Genomic DNA, 24816 nt, shown 5'->3' with positions numbered 1-24816 from the left:
GGGGAGCCCAGGGTCCTGGCGCGGCCGGAGGACGAGGACTGGGTAGCGGGGGCGCCCGGGCACCCGCCTGCGAAAGGATCCCTCCCGGGGGGCTCGCCAGCCGGGAAGATGAGCGCGGAGCCTCAGAACGGCTGCCTAGCCCTGAATGGGGTCCCTCGGGACAGCCCCGCGGCCGTCTCGGGAGCCCCGGGCGGGCCGCAGACTCCGTTGGCCCCGGAGGAGGAGACCCAGGTCCGGCTGCTGCCCACGGTCCCCGAGGAGGAGACCCCAGGGGCCGAGAGCTCCCCGGTGCCCCGGACGGCGCTCTCTGCACGGCGCTTTGTGGTGCTCTCGGTCTTCAGCCTGTACTCGCTGGTCAACGCCTTCCAGTGGATCCAGTACAGCATCATCAGCAACGTCTTCGAGGGCTTCTACGGCGTCTCCTCGCTGCACATCGACTGGCTGTCCATGGTCTACATGCTGGCCTACGTGCCCCTCATCTTCCCGGCCACCTGGCTGCTGGACACCAGAGGCCTGCGGCTCACCGCCCTGCTGGGCTCGGGCCTCAACTGCCTGGGCGCCTGGGTCAAGTGCGGCAGCGTGCAGCAGCATCTGTTCTGGGTCACCATGCTGGGCCAGTCCCTGTGCTCCGTGGCCCAGGTCTTCATCCTGGGCTTGCCCTCGCGCATCGCCTCCGTGTGGTTTGGGCCCACAGAGGTGTCCACAGCCTGTGCCACAGCCGTGCTAGGCAATCAGGTAAGGCCTAGGCTGATAGATGAAAATCGGATCCTTGAAGGACCAGATAAAAGCATAGGCCGTGGGAGGCTTGTCTAGAAATGAAGGAGGTAAGAGGCAGCAGCCTTGGATTAAAGAGGGGTTTTGGTCTTTTTGTAAGGACAGAAGTTTGAAAACCAGTTTAAAGTGAGACCGGTTTGTCATCTTGCTTTGAGAATTACTTATAACATAACTGAAACGGCCCCTAGGTGCCTGACATCATGGAAAATTGTCAGTAATGCGTGAGACTTGGGTAGGTATTATTTTTGCCACTCATTGTATTTGCAAAAGAGGTGTTGGATTCTGGGAAGTTTGTTCCCATTTGAGTGGTCAAGGTGAACGGCCCTGTTTAATTTTATGGAGTAGCAGTCAGCAGAGTGCCTGGTACAAAACAAACACTTATACGTGACAGCTAAATAAACGTTCTAGTGGTAAAGACCTCACAACATTCCTGAGTCCAATTACCAATTTTTACCAGTAAGAAAATGAAGACAAATCACAGATCTTGGAATCCATTGTAAAAGGGTGGCTTACATTGCCTGGGGTGCTTCTTAAATCTTTTCTAATACCATAGGTCCTAATTCCATTAGCATTACTAGGTAGAATGCCTTGTGTGGTTTTTTAAAATTGCAGATTGATTCTTTTATTGTAATTTTAATTTTGCACATGGAGTCCTATGATACTTTATGTAAATTGTATTGAGTGTTCATTAAGCTTGAGGAGAATCTAGTTAAAAATCTGTATACCAAAAACTTCACCTCTCTCTGTATATATATTGCTGCATGTAGCTATGTAACAAAAGACTTTTTTCTTCCAGTCCAATACTTGTTTCAAGATCACAATAAGATTTATTTAAAATCCATAAAAAAGACAAACTCTACATGCTTTATATTTATTTTTCTCTAAAAGTACAGAAGAGGTAGCTTGAACTATAGTTGTTGTGTACCCAAAATAATTTCTGATAATATTTTAGTTGTTTGCTTCTCCATGTTTGGATAGGAATGGTTTAGTTAAAGTATTTTACATTTACAAAATTATATTCAAGATTAAGACTTCATTGAGCATGATAAATATTATCAACTCCATAGCTATGGATTGTCTATTTCATGGATAATAAACGGAAATGTTTTCTCATAGACAGATTTCCCTCTAACACTCAGCACGTCTCTGGGCCTTATTCCTATATCTACCTAACTGTGCTTGTCCTTCCTTGGCTCCGGTAGCTGTGCACTTACTCACTACTCCCAAGCGTGTAACTTCAGCCTAGATTATGGAGTGATCATTTACAATAATATTCAACATTATTTGGCACTCACTAAAACCTGGCACCATGTTAAATCCTTTACATGCAGGTGTTATTTAATTTAATAATGTAAGGTAGGAACTATTACTGTCCTCATTTTATAGATACAAATACTGAGACTTGAAGGCACGGAATTATTTTCTTAAAGTCACACAGCTAATTAATGGTGACATTCACACTCAAGTCGGTCTGACTCCTGAATCCTAGCTTTAAATTACCCAGCTAGTTCTGCCACGTCTCTAACCTGAGACAACCTTTTAAAACATAGACTGGATCATGTCATTGCCCTGCTTTGAACTTGCCAATGATTTCCCATAGTACTTAAAATCTAAACTCTACTTTGAATTACAAAACCTTGCCAACATGTTTTATTTGGTTCCTTCAACAATACTAAACTTGCATTTTACATAAGCACCTTTGCAGAAACATTCCCTTTGCCTGGGATGTTCTTCCTGCTTAGAATGACATTATTACATCCTTACTGGATTGAGCTCTCAGTTTAAATGCATTTTAAATATTACTCAGTAGCAAATCTTTTACAATCCCATTTAGAGTTGCCCAGTCACTCTCTTATTACATCATTATACTTTAATTCTCCACGTAGTACTTATTACTGCCTGATATGTTTATATACTTACATGTTTGTATATTAATAGTTCTTTATTATTCACTTCCCATCCCCACCATTAGATTGTAAGTTTCATGAAAATAGGCAAGAAGTCTTAATGTACCCATGAAGTCTAACTGTATCACCAGCATTTATTACAGTGCCTGGCACATTGTAGAGTCTCCATAAAAATTTGTTGAATATAGGAACAAGTTTCAGACTCATAGATAGTGGCCAGCTGGATATTTCCACTTGGATATCCCATACAACCCCACCAAATTGATTTTGTCTTCATTTCTACTGCCACTATCGCCACTGTCTTCACTTTGGCCACCTGCAGCTCTTGCCTAGGGCTTGCTAACTGACCTTTCCATCTGCAGCTCTTGCTGTCTTCCTCTCTTCTTCACATTCATCCACTGTTGTTTTTTTAATAGCAGATCTGTCTGGGGTACTCCCCTGCAGTTGCTTCCATTGTCCTTAGGATAAAATTTAAACTGTCTAAGGTGACTTTTTATATGCCCTTCTGGTCCCAAGATCATGGCCAGAGGGACAGCAAGAATAATTTGGAGGTTACCAAGGACTTGTTTTAAATGTTTTCAAATCTGACTGAGAACTCTGACAATTAGGGGAAAAAAATTCACACTGTCTGTTGTGACAATGTATCACCCTCCTGATTGACCTGCCAGTTCCTCAGCTTCACCTCTCTCCACACCTCCATTCTCACATGCATACTCTTTCTCTGCTCTGAGGGAAACTGTGCTCTACTTACAGTTTCTCACAAGGTCATGCTCTCTCTTTCCTTTGTACATGATGTCCCCATGGCTTGGAACACTTGTACTTCACTTGATTAAGAAATTGGAGTTAGCCAGACCTTTGCTTCTCCAGAAACTTTGCCTGAAGTCCAAGTCTATACAAGGTGCTCCTCCGGAGTACTCTCTTAGCTGGGGTCACCGTGCGTTCTGAATGACCGTATTTGCCGGCGTGGTCCAAGTGCACACCTCTTCCAGCGTAATTACCCCTGGAGTCCCTTTCGCTCTGAATAGTATTCTTGTTTGGATCATAAATTACTTGATCCTTCCAGTCTTATCACCCTCTACCTCTCCATCATAGTACTATGCTTACCACACTCTCTTGTAATTACCTCTTTAATTGTCTCTATCCAGCTTTTGTAAGGGAGCAAATGAAATATTTGGTAAATGTTATCTCTGCCTTATTCTCCTGAGGATATGTTTATTGATTTTAAAAATGAACCACTTTTGGCTCTTTTATTTAAAAAAATTGATTTTAGAAAGAGAGGAAGTGGGGGGGGAGGGAGAGAGACATCGATCAGTTGCCTTCCATATGTCCCATTGTATGGATATACCACATTTTGTTTAACCGTTCATCCACTGATGGACATTTGTGTTGTTTTCACCTTTTGGCTATTGTGAATAGGGCTGCCATAATATTCTTATACTATAATCAATATTTGTTTGAAAACCTTGGTAAATAGTTAGGAATGGAATTGCTAGGTCACACGGTAATTCCGTGTTTCACTTGTTAAGGAACTGCCAAACTTTCCCACAGTGACCACGTTATTTTACAATCCCACCAGCAGTGTACAGAGTTTCAATTTCTCCACATCTTGCCAACATTTCTTATTTTTCCATTTATTTTCTATTATAGTGGGTATGAAGTAGTATCTCATTATAGTTTTGATTTGCAATTCCCTAATGACTAATGATGTTGAGCATTTTTTTATGTGTTTGTTGGACATTTGTATATCTTAAGAGAAATGTCTATTCAAGTCCTTTTCCCTTTTTTTTTAATCCTTGTCTGAGGATATTTTTCCATTGCTTTTTTCAGAGAGAGTAGAAGGGGGAGAGAGAGAGAAAGAAACATCGATGTGAGAGAGACACATCGATTGGTTGCCTCCCTTACATGCCTTGACCAGAGCCGGGATCGAGCCTGCAACCAAGGTACGTGCCCTTGGTCAGAATCTAACCCGAGACCTTTCAGTCGGTGGGCCAACGCTCTCACCACTGAGCCAAACCGGCCAGGGCCCTTTGCCCATTTTTTAATTGGGATGTTTGTCTTTTTGTTGTTGAGTTACAAGATTTCTCTCTCTATTCTAGATAGTAAACCCTTGTCAGATATATGATTTGCAAATATTTTTTCCCATCCTATAGGTTGTCTTTTCTCAGTCCTAGTTTGCATATTATTATTCTCTTTTTGATTATAAGCATCTAACTTTATAGCAGCAGCATTTAGATTACAGGAGCTCAGTGAATGCTTATTGATAGGAAAGACTTGTGTCAGCAGTTTCTCTTTAACAGTACAGTTGTAAAAAGACATTAGAATACGGTGCTTTAGAGTTTACAAAAACACATTATGTACCCCAGCTGTCCTCTTTGTGTTGTATTAATTGGCAGTATGTACTTTTTTCTCTTCTAATAATATCTGTTAACAGGACTGTTTATTTTACAGCTTGGCACTGCAGTTGGCTTTTTGCTACCACCAGTTTTAGTGCCCAACACACAGAATAACACAGATCTTTTGGCTTATAATATCAGGACCATGTTTTATGGAACATCAGGTGTCGCCACACTTTTATTTATTTTAACAGTAATTGGTAAGTGAATTATTTTCTCTAGAGTTTAAGTAGATAAATGCATGACAAATGTAAAAAAGGAAAAGTAACCAATCCTGGAAATTTTTATTACTATCTCAAATGCCATTTGCTTGTTTCATTCTTGCTGTAGCACTGCCTTGCTCAGGTAATGAATGTTACAGCTCTAGGGCTATGTTATGGTCCATCTATTTTAATATTGTAAAGGGTTTGAAGACTAATTCATCTCACTTATCTCCCTACTAACTTTTCTCCCCCGATAACTATTGGTTTCCATCATATTACCTGCTTCCTCTTTGCATATTCCTCTACATGTTCTGCATCTTACACTAACCTAGCCAGGAACAAGTTCTTGTCAATGCTTTGAAATTATGCAGATAGGCTACAACCTTCCTTTTAATGATAAATCTTTCTGAGGATCCTCAACTTAACAATTGACTGGATCTGAAAATGTTGACCAGTGAATGATCCTGGGTAGTGGCAAGCTGTTCAGCAGAATTTCAAACTGTGGCAACTATCTACTTGTTAGGCCATGCCAGCAAAGCTCTGCTGCCACCCTCCGTCACTGAGTCCTCTCGTCTGGGCCTGTGTCTTGAAGCAGTCAGTCAAAATCAGCTGCAAGCAGCCATCATCAGTTTGGAAGAAGGTTTGGGAAGGTCTGCTTTTTAAAGTTTATTTTTAATGGGAAACAATTTTGATTTCAGGAAAAAGGATAGGCAAGGTTTATTTAAGTAATATAGCTGCTAATATAACTGTAATACTGCCCTTTAGGCACTCGGTGTATCTTAAATTAATTTGAGGAGGAAGGGAACTTTAAAGTTGAAAGGCCATCTTTTAATCATTAAAATTTACAATTAAATTGGGGTTTTTAATTTATATATTAATTTTTACCTTGGTTATTGTAATAATGAAAAATTCAAGTTTTATGATCTCCAAATATGAAATCCTCAGTTTTCAAAGGAAGGTATGCTGAAGACCACTAAGTGTTTTGATAGAGACTGACTTTATAGATGAACTTCAGGATCCAGGTATAGGAAGCTCAGCCCACTTATTTAATTTCCCTTAAGATGACTGAAATATTTTCTTGGTAGCATAGAAAGTATTCTGTCATATCCAGTCTACTTATGGTTGGTTTTTGTGTTTCAATTAGTAAGTGGCATATTTGCTGTGTGCAGACTACTGAGAAAGAACATTATCCCTGGACTATTTTAGCAGTTTAACAAAGTTTTAAAAGAAATCTCTATTTTTAGAAACAAACTCTTAAGTATATTTTTCTGATAGCCATATTTGATTTGCTGGGTGAAATATAGTTCATAGGCCTCTTTTGCATTCATGGGCCTTCTATTAGCAATAGGGATTATTAAAATGTAAAATTCTCTTTCCTTCAGTTCCTCATGAATCTTCACATAAATTCTGATTTTCCTTTTTTTATTGTCTTCAATTGTCTCTTTGGAAGAAGTGAGAGTAATAAGTTGTATATAAAAATATTTATAGATATGAAATGATATATATGCACATGTGTTTAAACGTACATATATGAGGTGCTACAAATACAAGATTTTATCTGTTAAAGGAGGAGGGCCTAAAGCAACACAAACAGCAATAGGCGTGACCACTGGCATATCACCCTGTGTTATTTGAGAAATCAAAAGAGAACTATTTATATACATAATTACTTATTTATGTGCACATGGCTTATAGCAGACAGTGGAAATAGAAGTGGGGATGGGGGAGAATGTAAAAAACTGGACTGGAAATGGAATAGGAAAAAAAGGGCTTATTGCCAAGTTTTGCTTGGTGACCAATCTTATAATACCAAGCATAGTATAAAAGCAAGATAACTTACAGTTGTGTTGTGAATGTCTTAGGCTGAAAATTATGACATTTAAATTAAAATTTTAATTTGGATAAATTAAATATTTATCCAGATATTTGCTATTGAGGAAAATTTGGGTTATTTAAAAGGTACTTACTGAAAGGTCCTAAGTTACTAAGAGACAATCCTACTTTCTTCTAAATTCTACCCATAAATACTTTGAAAGCCTAACCAAATCTTATAAAATAATTTAGGTTGCTGAAGTCTTCAGCAATGTGCCATATACTAAATTGGTACTTAGCAGTCTTTCTAATATACAGTCTTGAGCGTTCATGCCATGTAACTCTTTTACGCTCCCTCGTGGAGCTTGAGTGTAATCCATCTGGCATTTCTAAATTAACCCACGCCTTCCACTGAATTCACACTAGTACCCCATTCCCATTGGGAGAACTCTCCTACGGTCTCTAACATTTGAGTGTTTAATATGCACAGTTTATCTTGTTTAATCCTCACAGCCCTGTGAGGGCGACACTATTATTGCCATTCCTATTTTATAGGTAAGGAAATGGGGGCCCATAATTTAAGTAAATTTAATTTACCAATAGTTGCAGTAAATACTGAAGATGAAAGTGGAGCCTAGGCAATCTAACTCCATATATAAAATGTTATATATAAAAATATATTATTTTAATTTTTACTTAATCTTACTTTTTGTTCCAATTCAAATTCTTGTATAGGTGGTCATGCTGTTGTATTTGAAAGCCGTACAGCTTAGCAGTACACTGTTACTTAACTCAAGTTGCCAGTTAAAATCCTTACCATCCTGATTCACTAAAGTGAGTGGATGACAGATAAAAGTAATGGTAATCAAAGTATTTAATACTAAGGTACTTAAATGTGAGTGTATACATGTATGCATAATTATACTTTTGATTCTTATATTCAGAATATTTAGATATAAGCTGTTATTGTAAACTTTTCATAGAAATACATTTTACTTAGTCTGTAAGAATTTCAAGCTCCTGAGATAAATTTAGTCTCTAATTTTTAACAATAAATATTCCGCAGGGGGGAAAAAAAATTCCTCAAAAAGAGGAATACACTGTGCTACAGTGTATTTTGTGTAGCACTCAATAATTATAAAATTCTTTTACTTGTATCATATGATAATCCTCATAATAGCTTGTTATTTCCATTTTTGGAATGAGAAAGCTATAGTCAAAGACAGGAACTGACTTCTCCAGAGGCAGGGCCAGGATTCAGGCCTGTTAAGTTAATGTGTGTAATGTCAGCTTGAATGACACAGGGCAGATGATGAAATCAAAAATGTTATTATCTCATTTCAAAAAGTAGAAGTCCTGAACACAACAGATCTGCTGCTTCATCATAGGAGGAAACGTTTGAATGTGGTGCCCCAAACCCTGGGCTTCTTCATGTGCCTATTGCCAGGGGTGGAGAATAGCTGCTTTAATAGTTAATTATTTTATTGGCACAAGTTTTTGGTGGGGAAAAGAGAAGAGGGTAAGAAGGCAATTGTTTTTCAGTTTCTTTTTTTAAAATTAATATATTTTATTGATTTTAGAGAGAGGAAGGGAGAGGGATATATAGAGAGAGAAACATCGATCGGCTGCCTCCTGCACGCCCCCCACTGGGAGTTGAGCCTGAAACCTGAGCATGTGCCCTGACTGGAAATTGAACTGGGACCTCTTGGTTCATCAGTCGACGCCCAACCACTGAGCCGCACAAGCTGGGCAATTGTTTTTCCGTTTCAAACGAAAAGGAACAGGCCATATTCCATCCTTGGAAAATGTAGCACAGCTTAGACAGGGTAACAGGCCAATGGCTTTTTGTTCGTTTTTCTTTTGTATAGACTTAAACCCAACTTTATATATCCTGTAGCTGGTAGATACAGGCCTGATTTTGTCCGAGAGGGCAGTTGACTGCCCAAAATGAAAAGATGACGCTTCTGTTCAGAAAATAAATCAAGTGGAGTTAAGACGATTAAGAATTGCTTTTATTTTGCATTTGAGTTCAGATCTGAGCCATTTAGACCTGTTTTACCATATTAAATAAAAACCTAAGAAAATGAAGACTCAGTAAATACTCATGATTACCTTGTAAGCAATTTTACATTCTGAAACTAGGGCACTTCCAGGAAAGGGCAACAGACATCCTCAACCGCGAGGAGCAGATAGGGCGAGGGAAGTGGAGGAACTGCAGCAGCTATAATGTTTTATGCCCGCCAGCCTCCAGTATAAGGATCTTGAAAAGTAAATGTTTATGAGTTATGTCTCCTCTTGAGTTAGTTGTGAGACCTATAAAACTGAAGTCTGTTTTAGTTATAGCATAATTAACCAATGTGTTGGTGAGTAAAGGACTTTCCTTTTTTTATTTTTAGCAGCAAACAGGAGAGTTAAAGAATTGCAGCATTATATGGAAGTTTTAAGGATCATTTCTTTCACAGTGATTTTTCAAACCTGGCTGGGTATTGATAGCATTTGGAGAGTTTTGTGTTTAATACAGATTCTCAGGTTCTGTTCTGGAGGTTCTGATTCATTGAGTCTTGGATAGTCTCTTAAAATCTGTATTATTTTTAAATGTCTGCATGATTATGATTTGACAGCCAGGTCCATCAGATCTAACCCACTTTTGAACTATAAGGCAGGCCTTCCTTTTTGGAAGAAATAGCCACTATTAAGAAAAGAGAGAAAGAAGTTCTTATCTTTTAGAAAATACTGCTTTCTTCTGAATCCATTTACCCTATCTCATTGATTCTAAAGTGTACATTTTATCATGAAATCTCTGAGATTGAAATGCTTTCAGTAATCACTGGCATCGAAGATTAATAAGTTCTAAAGATCTGCTTTACAACATTATGCCTATAATTAACAATATCATATTGTGAACTTAAAGTTTGTTACGAGAGTAGATTTCGTGTTGTGTTCTTTTCACAGTAAAAAAAAATTTTTTTTGATGGCATGTAACATTGGTGGCAGTTGAGACATGATTATGTGAAACTCTTCTGTTGATACCTGGCAAGATCATTGAGTGCCAGCATCAGACCATCTTAGATTCAGTGAGATACAGTATTTTCCACTTTATTTTAGTTTAAATTTTTGAGTCAGTACTAAGACTAGGTTTTAATTTCTGATGTACCAAATTTTAACAGTTCAGTTCTTCTATTAAGTAGTCTTGACTCTGGCTAGCCAAACCTTACAGAAATCTCTCCCTAGCCATCTGTTGCAGGAAATTAGTAGATCCTTCCCTGCCCAGCAAAAGGGCAGTCTCTAAATGGCTGGCTGAGAAGCCTGTGAAATCCATCTCTAACTCCATAGAAATGGGCTGTGCTAGGACTTATAGAATCAGAAACCATCACACATTTATGTCTCTCAACTCTACCCCTAGATTGTCCATTTGCAGCCAGAGTGAGTCAGCAAGAAGGACCCAGCTCTGCTCCCATGAATCCCCCCGGACCTTTTCAGTTCTAGAGGTGTGATTGGATAGATAACATTTATGCCAGATTTCAGAAGAAATAGTTACTAACTCAAGACAATCCTCTAAATTTAAGCTCAATAATATATTGGCTTGCTCTTATCTGATGTTACCTCTAATTACAAATGGAACTAAATTTAGAAATAGAATTGTTGAATGCTTCATAAAGACTAATCTTGCTTAACTAAAAATGGAATAATCAGTGGGCAAGGTTATGACATATTGTTAATGGTTTTGCAGTTTTGAATGAACCAGATCTCTGAGTTTTAGTCATTTTCAGTGCCAAACTAGTCATTACTTAGAAATTAGTGAAAATGAAAAGTCTCACTATTGGACTTGCATTGCTCTTTAAACTTAAGTTGAATTTAGTCTGCTCACTAAGGAAGATCCATTTATTTAATTACCTTTTCATGTACATTTCCAGCATTCAAAGAAAAACCTCACTATCCACCAAGTCGGGCTCAAGCAGCAATTCAAGACAGTCCCCCTGCAGAGTACTCCTATAAGAAATCAATAAGTAACCTGTTTAAAAACATGCCTTTTGTCCTTCTACTGATCACTTATGGTAAGTAATTTTCTTTTGTCTTCATTGATGTCTATATAAACCTTTGAGCATTGTAGATTCTTTTCATTTAATCTAGTGGTTTGAGCTTTAATTAATGAGGTGGTGTTGTTAACTCTATAAAAATAATGATAGCATAGTCATAAACTTAAATTTTGAACTAAAAGCGAAAACTTCACGATGGATTTCCTTACATGCTTTTAAAATAAACTAATAGACCTCAAGTAGAGAAGCGCTGCCCTCTTCTATGAGTACCATGGTACTTTAGGTGCTTTCTGAACTATATTTAGGACTGCTGTAAACATGCGGGAAGTGTTATCAACAATGGTTTTGTTTGACCCTGTGCACACCAGTGTCTGTCCTGACTACTTGATCAAAACTAGACATTAAGGAGGTCACCTTGACCAGTTCTAACTTAAAAAAATTCTCCCCCTTCCAGATCTTTCAGGATGGCTGAAAATTCTCACCTTAACTCTGTGGCTTTGACTGTACTTTATTCTTTGTTTCTTATATTAACATGGTTTGTATTAACCACCAACACCACCTGTAATCTGTCTTACTTGCCTTTAGAAGTCACTCACTGCTGTTTTCTTTACATTATTGGGGGAGTGCACGCCCTAGTATATAATTGTTTTACAGGTTGTAACAAATTATGCCCTGACCTAAACTGTTACCCTTTTACCAGGATTAATTCCTTTTTTTTTTAAATTTATCTTTATTGTTAAAAGTATTACAGGTGTCCCATTTCCCCCCCCCCCCAATTGACCCCCTGCACCTCGCTCCCACCCACTCCCTAGGCCTTTACCCTGTTATTGATTGTGTCCATGGGTTATGCATATATGCATATAACTTCTTTGGTTAATCTCTTCCCACCCTCCACCCCCCTTCCCTCTTTCCTCTGAAATATGATCATCTGTTGCATGCGTCAATGTCTCTGGATCTATTTAGTTTGTCAGATTCTTTTGTTCATTAGGTTCTTCTTAAAGAAGACCCTTCAACATTTCCTGTAGTGCTGGTCTGGTGGTGATGAACTTCTATAGCTTTTTCTTATCTGTGAAGCTGTTTATCTGACCTTCAGTTCTAAATGATAGCTTTGCTGGGTAGAGTAATCTTGGTTGTAGTTCCTTGTTTTTCATCACTTTGAATATTTCTTGCCACTCCCTTCTGGCCTGCAAAGTTTCTGTTGAGAAATCAGCTGACAGTTGTATGGGTGCTCCCTTGTAGGTAACTAACTGCTTTTCTCTTGCTGCTTTTAAGATTCTCTCTTTGTCTTTAACCTTTGGCATTTTAATTACGTTGTGTCTTGCTGTGGGCCTCTCTGGGTTCTTCTTGTTTGGGACCCTCTGTGTTTCCTGTACTTGTAAGTCTATTTCTTTTCCCAGGCAGGGGAAGTTTTCTGTAATTATTTTTTCAAATAGGTTTTCAATTTCTTGCTCTCTTTCTTCCCCTTCTGGCACCCCAATAATACAAATGTTGGACTGCTTGAAGTTGTCCCAGAGGCTCCTTAATCTATCTTCATATTTCTGGATTCTTTTTTCTTTTTGCTCAAAAAGGTTGGGTGCTTTTTGTTTCTTCATGTTCCAAACTGCTGATTTGATTCTCAGTGTCCTCTAGTCTACTGTTGATTCCCTGTAAATTATTCTTCATTTCAGTTCGTGTAGCCTTCATTTCAAATTGGTACTTTATTATGTCATCGATGGTCTCAGTTGTTTTTGTAATACTTTTACTAATATGCTTGAGCATCCTTATAACCAACATTCTGAACTCTGTATCTCTTAGCTTGCTTGGTTCTGTTTCATTTAGTTCCTTTTCTAGAGATTTCTGTTCTTTCCTTTGTGACATGTTTCTTTACCTCCACATTTTGGCTGCTTTCAGGTGTTTGTTTCTGTGTATTAGGTAGAACTGCTATGCCTCCTGGAATTTGTAGGGTGGCTCTGTGTAGTAGGTGTCCTGTAAGGTCCAGTGGCTCAACCTCCCCAGTCACCTGAGCTGGGCCTTCTAGGTGCTCCCCTTTTTTTTTTTATTAAATCTAATGAATTCTTATGTACCTAGCATCACTTGGCTTCAACAGTTACCACATTTCATCATTGTTACTTTATCTATTTCCTTTCCTTTTTCCTGGACTATTTTAAAGCCAATCCCAGGGGTTGTGGCATCTCATCATTAAATACTTCAGCATGCCATAGTTCCTTTTCTCCATTTTGCTGGTTACCTCCACTGATTAGCTTGAATCTAAAACTCCTAACTAGGAAGTAGAGTGGTTCACTATTAACTATTAGAGGAAACTCATGACTTTAGCCAGTCATGTATGGTTGCTTCTTTCCTATGTCCTTTCATCTCTGTTTCTCAATACAAAATTCTCTTTCAACCAAATTTATAACCAACCTCCTGTCACAGACACACTCACACACATAAATATGCCTCCACATACATATTTACTATTAATTCTAGTCGCTGTAACTTTGTGCCATTATTTCTTGTACCTGAAATGTGCTCCTTTTCTTCCTCAAGCAGTTCTACAAGAGCTAGCTTAACAGTTATCTCACTTATTGTTCATTTTATTTATTCATTTACTCCATCAATATTATTGTTCCAAAAATATTGTTCATTTTATTTATTCATTTACTCCATCAATAATTATCAGATATCAGCAATAGTGCCATAGATGCTGTGTGAGCTAGAAAGAAGCTTGATATATGATTTCTGTCCTGAAATTATAACCCAATGGGGAGATAATAAACATCTGAAAAGTAAACAGTGTAAGATATTTATCAACAGGTAATAAGAGAAGTTGTACAGCAAGGGCATGCTACGATAAACTAATAAAGTCATGTGCTTCCATGATTACTAAAGCAGAAACTGGGAAAGGTTACTTTTGCTCACATTTAAAGTCATATGGCCATGCCACTAAGTGCCTGGAAAGAGAAATACTGGAATATTTGTCAATAGCTCTAACCATATAATGCATATAACTAACAAAAGCTTAGTACCTACAACCTAAAAATAACTCCTACTGATCAAGAACAGTATGCAGATATAAAAATGAGGTGTTTGGCAGAAGAGAAACTATAGTAAATTGCCCTGCGATCATTGATTACCCATGCAGGAAAAGCACAGTAAAATTAGGTCTCTACATCATACCATACACAAAAATGAATTGCAGTAAGTTAAAGACAAAGGGTAAAAATCAGAACCTAAAAATAACTCCTACTGATCAATAAGAAAAGAGCAAACCATCCAAGAAAACTGAAGGCATTTATGTGTTTGTGTATGTGTGTACTGCTTATATATGATGCTCAGCCTTACTAGTAACCAAGGAAATGCCAATCAAAACCAGAGTAAGGTACAATATCACACACATTCGAATTGGCAAAAAAATAAATTTTTTTTAAATTTAGTGAAAACAAGTTTGTCAAGAATGTGGAATAAAGGAGTTCTGCTGGTAGTATAAATTGATGCAACCATTTCACCATTGCAAAGAGCAGTTTGGCTCTATCCAGAAAGTAGTCCTATTCCTAAATATAGACTTAGAGAAATCCTTATACATAACAACAAACAGAATATTCACTGCACTATTGTTTTAGATAGTGAAAAACTGGAAAAAGCCTTAAGTATCTGTTGACAGGACAAGAGGTAAATAAATTGAAGTATATTTACACTCTGGACTAGTACACAGCAGAGAAAACTAATTAACTAGAACTAAAAGTATCAGCACAGATAAATCTCAAAACCGTAATACTGAGAGATAAGAGCAAGCTGTGATGGATACAAATAATACATTATTTATATAAAGTTTAAATATACGCACTATAATTCTAATTGTAGTTTATAGATACACATAAATATCTAAAATAATTATAACATCTAAATAATAAATCCCAAGATCGGGATCAGAGTTACCTCTGAGAAAGAATAGGAGAGAAGTATAAGATTAGCAAAGGTCTAAAAAATTAATGTGAAGCAAAGATGACAGAATGTTAATGCTTGACAAAGCTGGGCGAAGAGCATGGAGTGTTTGTTAAATTATTCTCTGTACTATTTTGCATGCTTGAAATACTTAGTAATAAAAAGAAAGAGAGAAATAATAAACTTAGGTTTTGACTAGGTTAAGAGACTTACCTAAAGCCACACATTATGTGCAAGGAAACAGCAGGATTCAAACCTAGTTATGTGCTTCCTGATGACCAGCTGTATTTTCTTCTTTTTAAGTATTCTTTAATTAATATTGTCTTACTAATTGCCTTGTCAGTCTTGGTGCAGAGGTGAGATCTCTGAAGCAGGGATTCTGCCTTATGCTTTAACAGTCATTAGCTCAAGTACATGGGAGGTGCTCAGTAAGCGATCCGTGGCTTCATTGCCATATACAGTGTCGTGTGGGGTTATGGTTCACGGTCAGTATATCAGAATCTCAGTGATAAATGGTGTAATGACATAATTTTCCTATCACAATCTCTAGTAAGTTAGTTGTTAATTGATCAACCCACATCCTGAAAAGTAATGGCGAGAGTTCTTAGTTTTCTCTGTCGGCTGAGAAATACATTGTATTTTCACAGTTGTCACAGAGAACTCCATAGCACTTTATGAACTGGTAAATGACATATTTATAGTTTTCTGCTTATTATTGTAGGTATCATGACTGGAGCATTTTATTCAGTCTCAACATTATTAAATCAAATGATACTGACATATTTTGAGGTAAGCTTCTGTTTGTACTGTGTTGCATGCCTGGCTAAGAGCCTTCCTTTGGCAGTAGAACTGCTGTTAGCATGATCATAAGATTAAAGGTCTGCGACCTTGTTGCTGTGAAAGATTTATATATATTTGTTTGAATTGAGAACACATTTAATCCAATTTATAAAACACACAAACTGGAAGGCAGAAGTTATTACTGCTTTGACAATACCTTTGTTTTTAAAATTATTATTCTTTTTTAAAGAAATAGTGTGACTGGTTATATGGAAAAAGACAAAAAAACTTTGAGGGAAACGAGCATAAATATGAAGTAAAGATCAAGCCCTGACCTCTCTTTGCTTTTGAAAGGAGAAAGCAGTTGTATGAAAAGCTGTCAGATTAACCTCCTTTTCAAACATCGGTGACTGACTTAAGAATTCTAACAAACTCATTGCACTTCTAGTTATGGAGGGTCAAGGAATTCCCTTTTGATTTCTCCAGATTTTAGGGTTATTTTCTGGTTTGAAAATAGAATGTCCTTTATATGTGCTTGACCTCCCCCCACCCCCATCCTAAAGCACATACCACATCTTCCTATTATATGATGTATGGAATTAATCTGATTATTCCCATTGACCCGGACGGTGGGACTCTGAAGGGTCTCTTTGAATTAGAAGTGTCCGAGTAACCTCTTCTGAACATTCTTCTCAGGGAGAAGAGGTGAATGCTGGAAGGATTGGGCTAACGCTGGTAGTGGCTGGAATGGTGGGCTCCATTCTCTGTGGCTTATGGCTGGATTATACCAAAACGTACAAGTAAGTGAAGGGAAATAAATGTACGGTGTACAACCTAAGGTATTTTGGTTTTAAAGAAAACTTTGCTTTTTGTTTTAAAGAAGTAAAGTGTTATTGCTACAAGGCTTGGAGTCTAGGCGCTCTTAGGTTTCCTTTGCTTCTCAGTGTTCCTGTAGTCTTCATATTGTCATATTTATTTAAAGTTTAAGAACTTGGATACATTATGAATCTGTTCCTCTCTAATAATACTCATACATCCCACTAATCTTCTAAAAAAAAAAAGTCCTTTCTGAGAAACATTTAACTTCTGACAGAATTTTCATTCTCCTCTTTTCTCCTGTTGTGAGCTTAACAACAAAAAGTTGTTTTTTCCTGTCAAAAAATTATTATTGAGCATAAGGATTTTTTTTTTTTGGATAAAAAGTTTTGACTGAAGTGCCCCCATTATAGGACCACTTAACTATAATATGTAATATGAAAACACTATATTAATTGTACATCTATATGGAATCAGCAAAGTGCTAATACAAAGGAAAAAGTGAGTAAAACTAGCTGGGAGGCTGAGAAAGGGGTTTCAGACGCAGCATCTTTTGCACTAGGCCTTTAAAAAGTTACATTTTTTAACAGGCAGAAACTTGCCATTTGCTCAGGAGGGATGTATGAATGAATGCAGGAAAGTGAGGTGAATAAGTGGAATGAATAAAATATGGAACCATGCCCTATGCACCTCAAGGCCCAAGATATGTTTATACCATAATCTGAACCCTTTCAAATTACCTCTGATCTTGAATTCTCCAAGATCTCCCATAGGTTAAGATACCACTTGCTTTGGCTTCATTATTATGAAATAGTAGCTAGAGTGAAACCCACTAAATTTATAAATGAGAGGAACATATGTAAAGGATTAAATTTATTAATAGTTTTTGGTCCATTATATAATTAGAAAACTTGATAGGCATAGAAATGTGTTCTCTGTTGCCCTGGCAATCTTCTCAGGTTAACCACCCCTTAGCTAGGAATTTTGGCAAGCAATATATGGTCCCTGGCCTTAAGACACTTGTAGCCTAAATGGGGAAAACAAGGCATTGACATAAAAAGATTAAATAGTAATAATACAGACTAAAATAGATGTCTTAAGTCCAGTAGACATCTAGTACCAATTATGTGGATAGTAAAATAATAAGGAAAGAAACAATGTTATAAGCTGCAATGGTTAGGAAAAGCGCTTTGGAAGAGGCGGAATTCAGTCCAAGTCTTGAAATACAGATAGGGCATCATCCCATTTGTAGACATAAAAATGATTTATCCATACAAATATTCCTTCCTGTATGAACATTAGATATTGTGTGGGTTTTGTTGTCTGCTGCTGTTGAAATTTAAGCTTTGAAGTCCATGCTTTGGTGGAAATATTTTCCATAGATAAGGGAAACCTAATATTGAAAACCAAAGTTATTTATTACTGTGTGGACAGAGCAACAGCTACCTGACTGTGTGCTTGGGACATAATACTAACAATTTTTTTGTTTTTGTTTTAGACAGACTACTCTGATAGTTTACATTTTGTCCTTTTTTGGAATGGTTACATTTACTTTCACGCTGGACAGTGGATACATTATCATCGTGTTTGTTACTGGAGGGGTGCTTGGGTAAGCGTCAGATGTGGTGAAGAGGAATGACAGCATGCTGTTGTAATTCTGAAATGTTATTACTGTGGTTTTAATTTTATTAAAATACGTTTTTATTGATTTTAGAGAGAGAGGAAGGGACAGGGAGAGAGAGAGAGAGAAAAAAAAAACCATTGATGTGAGAAACATCAATTGGCTGCCCCACACAGGCACCCGACCTGGGATCAAACCCGCAGCCTGGGTATGTGCCCTGATGGGAATTGAACTGGTGACCTTTCGGTGCACAGGATGACGCTCAGCCAACTGAGCCACACTAGCCAGGGCTACTGTAGTTTTTAATTTTTAAAGTTCATCCAAGGGTTCTTTAACATTTTAAACTTTAGAAGATTCAGTCCTGTGTATATAAATGTGTAATTCTTTAGGAATATAAAAAATAGTTTTAAATTTTTTTGTTTTGTTTTGGTATATGTAGGTGAAAAATGGATAAGCCTTACTTAGTCTAGGTATCTTTAATTAGAAAAACAACCGACTTAGAAAACTAGAGGTAAATTTTTCTCAGAAAAAAAATTAGAAACTGTTTTGCTTCTCAGTTCTTGTGACCTTGGCCCAACTGATGAACAATAATAGTGCCTTCCTCTCACATACCAACTTCAAGACATTCCCTTATTGATCATTAGAATGGGCCTGAGAAGTAGAATGACTGCCTCGGCATGTGATACTGTCCTAGGGACTCTGTAATTCTGGGTTTATTTTCCTAGTTTCTTCATGACTGGTTACCTCCCCCTGGGCTTTGAATTCGCTGTTGAAATCACCTACCCTGAATCTGAAGGCACTTCATCGGGTCTTCTTAATGCCGCTGCACAGGTAAGCCTCTGACTTCCCTTCAACCGGAGATGGTTGGTTTATCGACTGTTCTAGTGGATGAGTTTGACCGTAGTTTTTGTTTTAAAAATTCCATCTTTCAATGAGTATTTCTAGAAACCAAATCAAATGAATAAAAGAGTTAAGAAAAGGTCTGGGGAAAACATTATACTTATTTTTTAAAAGTGAACTTGATAAAAATGATTCTTATTTTACTTTAGATATTTGGAATTTTGTTCACTCTGGCTCAAGGAAAGCTCACATCAGACTATGGTCCGAGGGCAGGAAACCTTTTCCTCTGCATTTGGATGTTTGTAGGCATCATTTTCACAGGTAAATCTGAGCATTTTTCTGGCAGAAGTACTTACGTCAGATTGTCTTTATGTTTAATTTTCATGTACATTGATTCTGAATGGCTTGGCAGAACTCGAGACAAAAATGAGATAAAAAGCAGGATATTATTTGTTTTCTTCCAGTGATGTGAATCTGTTAATTTATCTTTCAGGTTTCAAATTCAATACAATTACTCTGCATAGAAAATAAAACTGTTGTAAAAAGAGTCGGTAAAGAGCTGGAGGGGGTACACTCGGCCTTGAGTTCTGATTCTGTTACTTGCTCGCTGTGTGACTTTAGACAGGCCACTTGACCTTTCAGATCCTCCTTTCCTCATTTATGTAATAGGGTAAACAAAAGCCTGCCTTCGAGGGTTGCTCTGAGGATTAGTGGAGGTATCTGGCACCTAGGACAAGCTTCATCATGTTAGCTATTACTATAAAGTGGTGGTGGTGGTAAGAAGTCAAATGGGCTATGGAAATAGCAGTTGGCACGGTTAGCCATTTCTTATACTTCTTAGGTATAATCAGAATAGACATGACCAGGAAAGTGGATCATGCCCCATCTCCAGAGAAAGAGCACATTAAAGAACTTGGGTCCATGGTTTGTCCAGACATATAGTGTGAAATTGGATTTAGAAGCGAGACATGTCCAGTGGTGCTCTCTGGCCCCTATTGGCTTCTACTGTTATTTCCCGTGTTCATTTCTTTCTGTAGCCCTTTACCAACATGAGAGACAGATCTATCAGAAAGATGCAATCAAGGCTTCTTTTTATGTTTACTCAAAACCTGATCATTCTTTTTGAAACCCCACCGTGAAACCTTACCAGTGGTAAACATTTATTTTGGAAATACACAACCTCCTAAGGTCACTATCATTCATTCATTATGTTTAAAGATTAAGTCAATTTACATTATTTCCAATGGGGAAAAATGATTTGGTTTTTGAACCACCTTTGAGAACAAGTTAAGTTCGAGAAGCGAGTTTCCACTGTACTTTTTCAAACTACAAGGCTGCTATTGAATATGATGGCACTATAGTTGGTAAATTCAACAATATCAAAAAAGGCTTTCTACTGCCTGGAGAAAAGTATAGTCATACGTACTCTGTGGTAACTCTTGGTGCTTCTGTTTCAGCGTTAATCAAGTCTGATCTGAGAAGACACAATATAAATATAGGAATTACAAATGGCGACATTAAAGCTGTAAGTGATAAGCATTTTATGATTATATTATTGAGAAATGTGTGTACAGAGTGTGAAACCTATCTATTCCTCAGCTCTTTTTTTATTCCTGAGCCAGCTGTTGATCTGCATTAATGGCATATGCCAGATGCTATCAATTTTCTTCTGATTCTTTCTACAGGTACCAGTCGATAGCCCGACAGGTCAAGAATCAAAAACTGTTATGATGTCCAAGCAGTCAGAATCAGCAATTTGAGGTGAAAGGAAAAGTTAATATCCTGTGATAGTTGAGCTGTAAGGCTTGGTTCTGAGGTTGTGAGGAATGACACTTGAAAATTACTGTATGACTCCTAAATGCAATCACTGTTTTACTTAATTGTTCATTTAAGCAATATTTTGCTTAAAGTACTTTTCCTTACATCATTTTAACACTACCATTATCTGAGTGCCCCATTTTTAGTTGTATATTGTCGATCTGAAAGTAAGCTTCTTTGTATCTATTTTTCAAAAGTAAATATTTTTCTTTTTTGTGGAAAATGGAAGCTTAGATGGTTTTCTAAAATGATCTCGTGGAAGTCTAATCCCATTAAGTCACATGAGAGGACATGCAATTTATATGTAAAATACCCAGTAGGACCACGTGTACAATGTATTCCTATTGGCTCCCTTTCCAGCTGTGGGAGCCCCTCCGGGATACCCAGTAGGACCACGTGTACAATGTATTCCTATTGGCTCCCTTTCCAGCTGTGGGAGCCCCTCCGGGATACCCAGTAGGACCACGTGTACAATGTATTCCTATTGGCTCCCTTTCCAGCTGTGGGAGCCCCTCCGGTGTGAGTACAGTGTAGCAACGTGACACTTCCATTCCACCAAAGGACAGTGCTGGGATGAGACTCCAGCCAACTGCTATGATCTTCCCAGTTCTTATATTCTTGTTATAAAGTGCTTTGTAACAGGTACTGTCACTGGCCATAAAACCAGTCAGGGTACAGATTGAACTCATGACTTTGGTCTTATGTTCTAGTTAAGCTCAGAAGCCAGACCCAGGCTCATTATCTTGACTTCTCCACTCTGCCTTCTTATTTATCATAGTAAAAATGGTAACACTATATTTTTTCACTCCAGTTTGAAAGAGAGTAGTTTTGTATGCCTTGGCTTTTTTACTTGCTCTTTTTTTTTTTTTTTTTTTCAATATGTAACTTTCTAGTAAGAAAATATGTGTTACTGGCTTTTCTGTGATTGTTGTATCACATCTCATACTTCTAACTTGAAGATTCCTAAGATAAGGAAATCTGTGCTCAGACTGGGTGTTCTGCTTTAGTGGAGACCTCTTAAAATGCTCTCTAGCCCTGGCCAGTGAGGCTCAGTTGGTTGGAGCATTGTTCTGTGCGCCAAAGGGTGGCGGGTGCAATTCCCAGTCAGGGCACATGCCCAGGTTGTGGGTTTGGTCCCCGGTCCAGGCACATGCTGGGGGCAACTGATCAATGTTTCTCTCTCCCATCAACGTTTCCCCTCAACAAAATAAAGGGGGGGGGGGGCGTGTCCTCAGTTGAGGATTTAAAAAAAAATGCTGTCTATTCTGTTCCTCCTGTGTCATTTTTTATGACCATTGTCCTTTGCGAAATGCTGTGCCCAGGTTCACGCCCCCTCAGTTTGTTGAGGGAGTGGATGGTGTCTTCACTGTGGAAACAGTCCGCTCTTCCACGCGCTCAGGGCAAGCAGAATAGGACCAAATGTCTTTCCACAGTGCCTACCTCTGCGTTTTGTTTACAGTGAGAATTTAAATGTTCACGTTCTGACTCTATAAACTGATAAGAGAACATCCTCTTCAGAGTAATGACATCTAAACAGCCATGATATTTATATTATGTCCATAAAAGAAACAAAAAAGCCAGTCAGATGTACCCTTCATGCCCTCTAAGTGAATTAGCGGGCATTGTATATGCATCACTTTATACTGAAATAATATCCTCTGTAATCAACCAAAAGTCAGTTACATAGGCTCTTACCCTGGAGGCTGTGTCACCAGAATTTCACTGGGAACCAGGAACTCCAAGTCCATGTCCTGGCCATGTCCTAGATCTGTTTCTAGCTGTCCCTGTGACCTTCTGGGCAGCATTCCCTTCATCCATATAATGAATGTGTTCAATTTGATCTCAGAAATCTTTTTAAAATTTTAAATGCCATTTGTCACGGGGAAGACCAAATCATTGTACCACAGGAACTTGGATAAAGTATAGCTGAGACATTCCCTGGGTGACTGGATAAGCGGCTGTGGTTGTTACTTTGTGGAAGCAGGGATTTAAAATCTATCTTCAGCCTTTTCATTCAGTTGGTGAGAGTGAGGGCAGAATATGCTGACTCCGCACCTTCCTTAGCTATTTATAGCACTGGTTTTATGCCCCAAAGTATATTTTAAGGTCCCTCCTCTAAATGGTTGTTTTTATTTTAAACTGTCAGTGTTGTTTGAAATAATCATGTACTCGTTGAGTTCCTGAGATTTTGAACAAATTACAGAAAGAAATTGTAATACTTTATTTCTGAAAAGCTATACATGTCACATCTGTTTTTCCTTGTCAATTAATGAATGAAATATATGATAAAATACAAAATGAATTGATAATTTTTCTGTATTTTGAGTTAAAGTTGTCTGTATCATGTCAAACAAGAATATCATATAATTCTATGTCATATCTTTGGGAAATGGAGTTGGGTGACCAACACTTGTGTACATTTTAATCAAATGATTTTAGAAAGAAATCGGAGGCTTTTCGTAGCTGTCACATCTATAAGGGTTGCAAACACAGCTTTTGCCTTTTGTGAACGTGGGGAAATGTCTTTAAAACTCTATTTATGTGTAAATTCAGAGTATTGCTGGGAGAATCCCCATCCATCTTAAGTCATTTTTCATGTTCTAATTTTTGCTGTTTGTAATATTTATCTATATGCTTGTCCTTCAGTATTTCAGACTTGAAATAAATTTATTTTTTTAATGTTAACTTTGCATGGCCTTTTTTTTTTTAAGTTCTGATCCTTAGGTGCACGTGGGGAGTGGAAAGTGATGATAAGATTTCAGCATGGGCGGAGGAGGGAGCTAAGTCAGCACAGCAGCGAGGGGCTTGCTCTTCTCCTAACTTTGGTGCCTGTCCCCTCCCGGGCAGATGGGCTGCCCCCAGGGAGCATTATGGGACACGACACCCAAGCTTCACACTCCTCGGTCGTTTTCTCCTGGTAGCATGTGCCTGTATGGTACCTTATGTCCCACAGCATGTATCATTTTTCCTCAAGGCCTTGCTGACTAAACACCTTGCTGACGGACTATTTCAAGCCAGAACTCGCCCGAGTGGCCGGCTACTTTGATCAGCAAGGTGTTTAAAATTACTTAAATGAATATAAATGCAGACACAATGTTAGGACACAGAAACATGTATATACGCCTGACCGGTCAGCAATGTGTTTAACATAATAAAATTGGAAAGTGGGGTATGATTTGTCATTGAAAAATGGAGTATGGTAAATGTTCTTACTTCTACAGGCAGAACTGGGTAGGTTAGTAAGGAGGCCCAAAAGGAGAGACTTGGTGGCAGCAAATGAAGATGCTACGTCCCATGCAGCCTGGAAGCCATAAAAAAATGCTACCACCCTCTAATCCTGCCATTTTCATTATAATTAGTGTGAATTTTCGAGGTGAGGCTTCCAGCTTTATGTCGTTTTACAAATAAATTAATGTTGAAGCAAAGTCATCAAACTGAAATGTAAAATAACACATAACATTTTATCTGTTACCAGTTACCTATGTTAAACAGGAACTTCAAAGTCTGAGACCTTTCTCAGATCTCCGAGAATCGCTAAAATTACATTTAGATTTTCAGTGGGAAAAACTTCTTCCATCCAGAAAAAAATAAATAAATAAAATTCTCACTTTTCACAGCTGGCAAATATATAAGGTCACATTCCTGCGGCCAGTTCATTTTCCTGTAACCCACCTGCCCAGCCTCAGCTTCCCAGACCAAGACGCCTGCTGCCACGGTGCTGCCCCCCCCCTCCGCAAGTCGAAGCCGTCATTCCTGCAGACACCCTGCCCGGAGGTGACTCCAGGGGCCTGAACAGGATCCCGGGCCTGGAAAATGCCTTTAAGACCTTTCACAGCAGATAAAATGCCTTCCGGCCCCTAATGATAGATCAGTTTCAAAGCACACTGACGGCCA

The 24816-nt window shown here is 38.2% G+C and overlaps 2 protein-coding genes across 5 annotated transcripts in view; one reads left to right on the top strand and one right to left on the bottom strand.

Moving 5' to 3' along the window:
* Nucleotides 1-24816, bottom strand: part of SPATA45 (spermatogenesis associated 45) — a 62665-nt gene that overhangs the window by 16606 nt on the left and 21243 nt on the right. For all 4 annotated transcript variants that reach the window (XM_081121806.1, XM_081121802.1, XM_081121804.1 and 1 more), the window contains exons 2-3: nt 20531-20578; nt 19048-19205 (exon numbers count right to left, since the gene is read on the bottom strand). In XM_081121806.1, coding sequence (XP_080977932.1) covers nt 19048-19069 — 22 coding nt within the window. In that variant the 5' untranslated portion in view covers nt 19070-19205; nt 20531-20578. The remainder of the gene's footprint in view (nt 1-19047; nt 19206-20530; nt 20579-24816) is intronic.
* On the top strand, nt 19-23607 carry FLVCR1 (FLVCR choline and heme transporter 1). The gene is made up of 10 exons (XM_081121774.1): nt 19-735; nt 5130-5274; nt 11004-11144; nt 15769-15836; nt 16524-16627; nt 18142-18252; nt 18990-19095; nt 19314-19425; nt 20562-20629; nt 20790-23607. The coding sequence occupies exons 1-10, from the start codon at nt 109-111 to the stop codon at nt 20862-20864; spliced, it is 1557 nt and encodes a 518-aa protein (XP_080977900.1). The 5' UTR covers nt 19-108; the 3' UTR covers nt 20865-23607.

Source organism: Miniopterus schreibersii (assembly GCF_964146895.1).
Source record: "Miniopterus schreibersii genome assembly, chromosome: 19".
NCBI lineage: Eukaryota > Metazoa > Chordata > Mammalia > Chiroptera > Miniopteridae > Miniopterus > Miniopterus schreibersii.
Note: the sequence above shows the minus strand (reverse complement) of the source record. Positions and strands in the feature narration are given on the sequence as shown.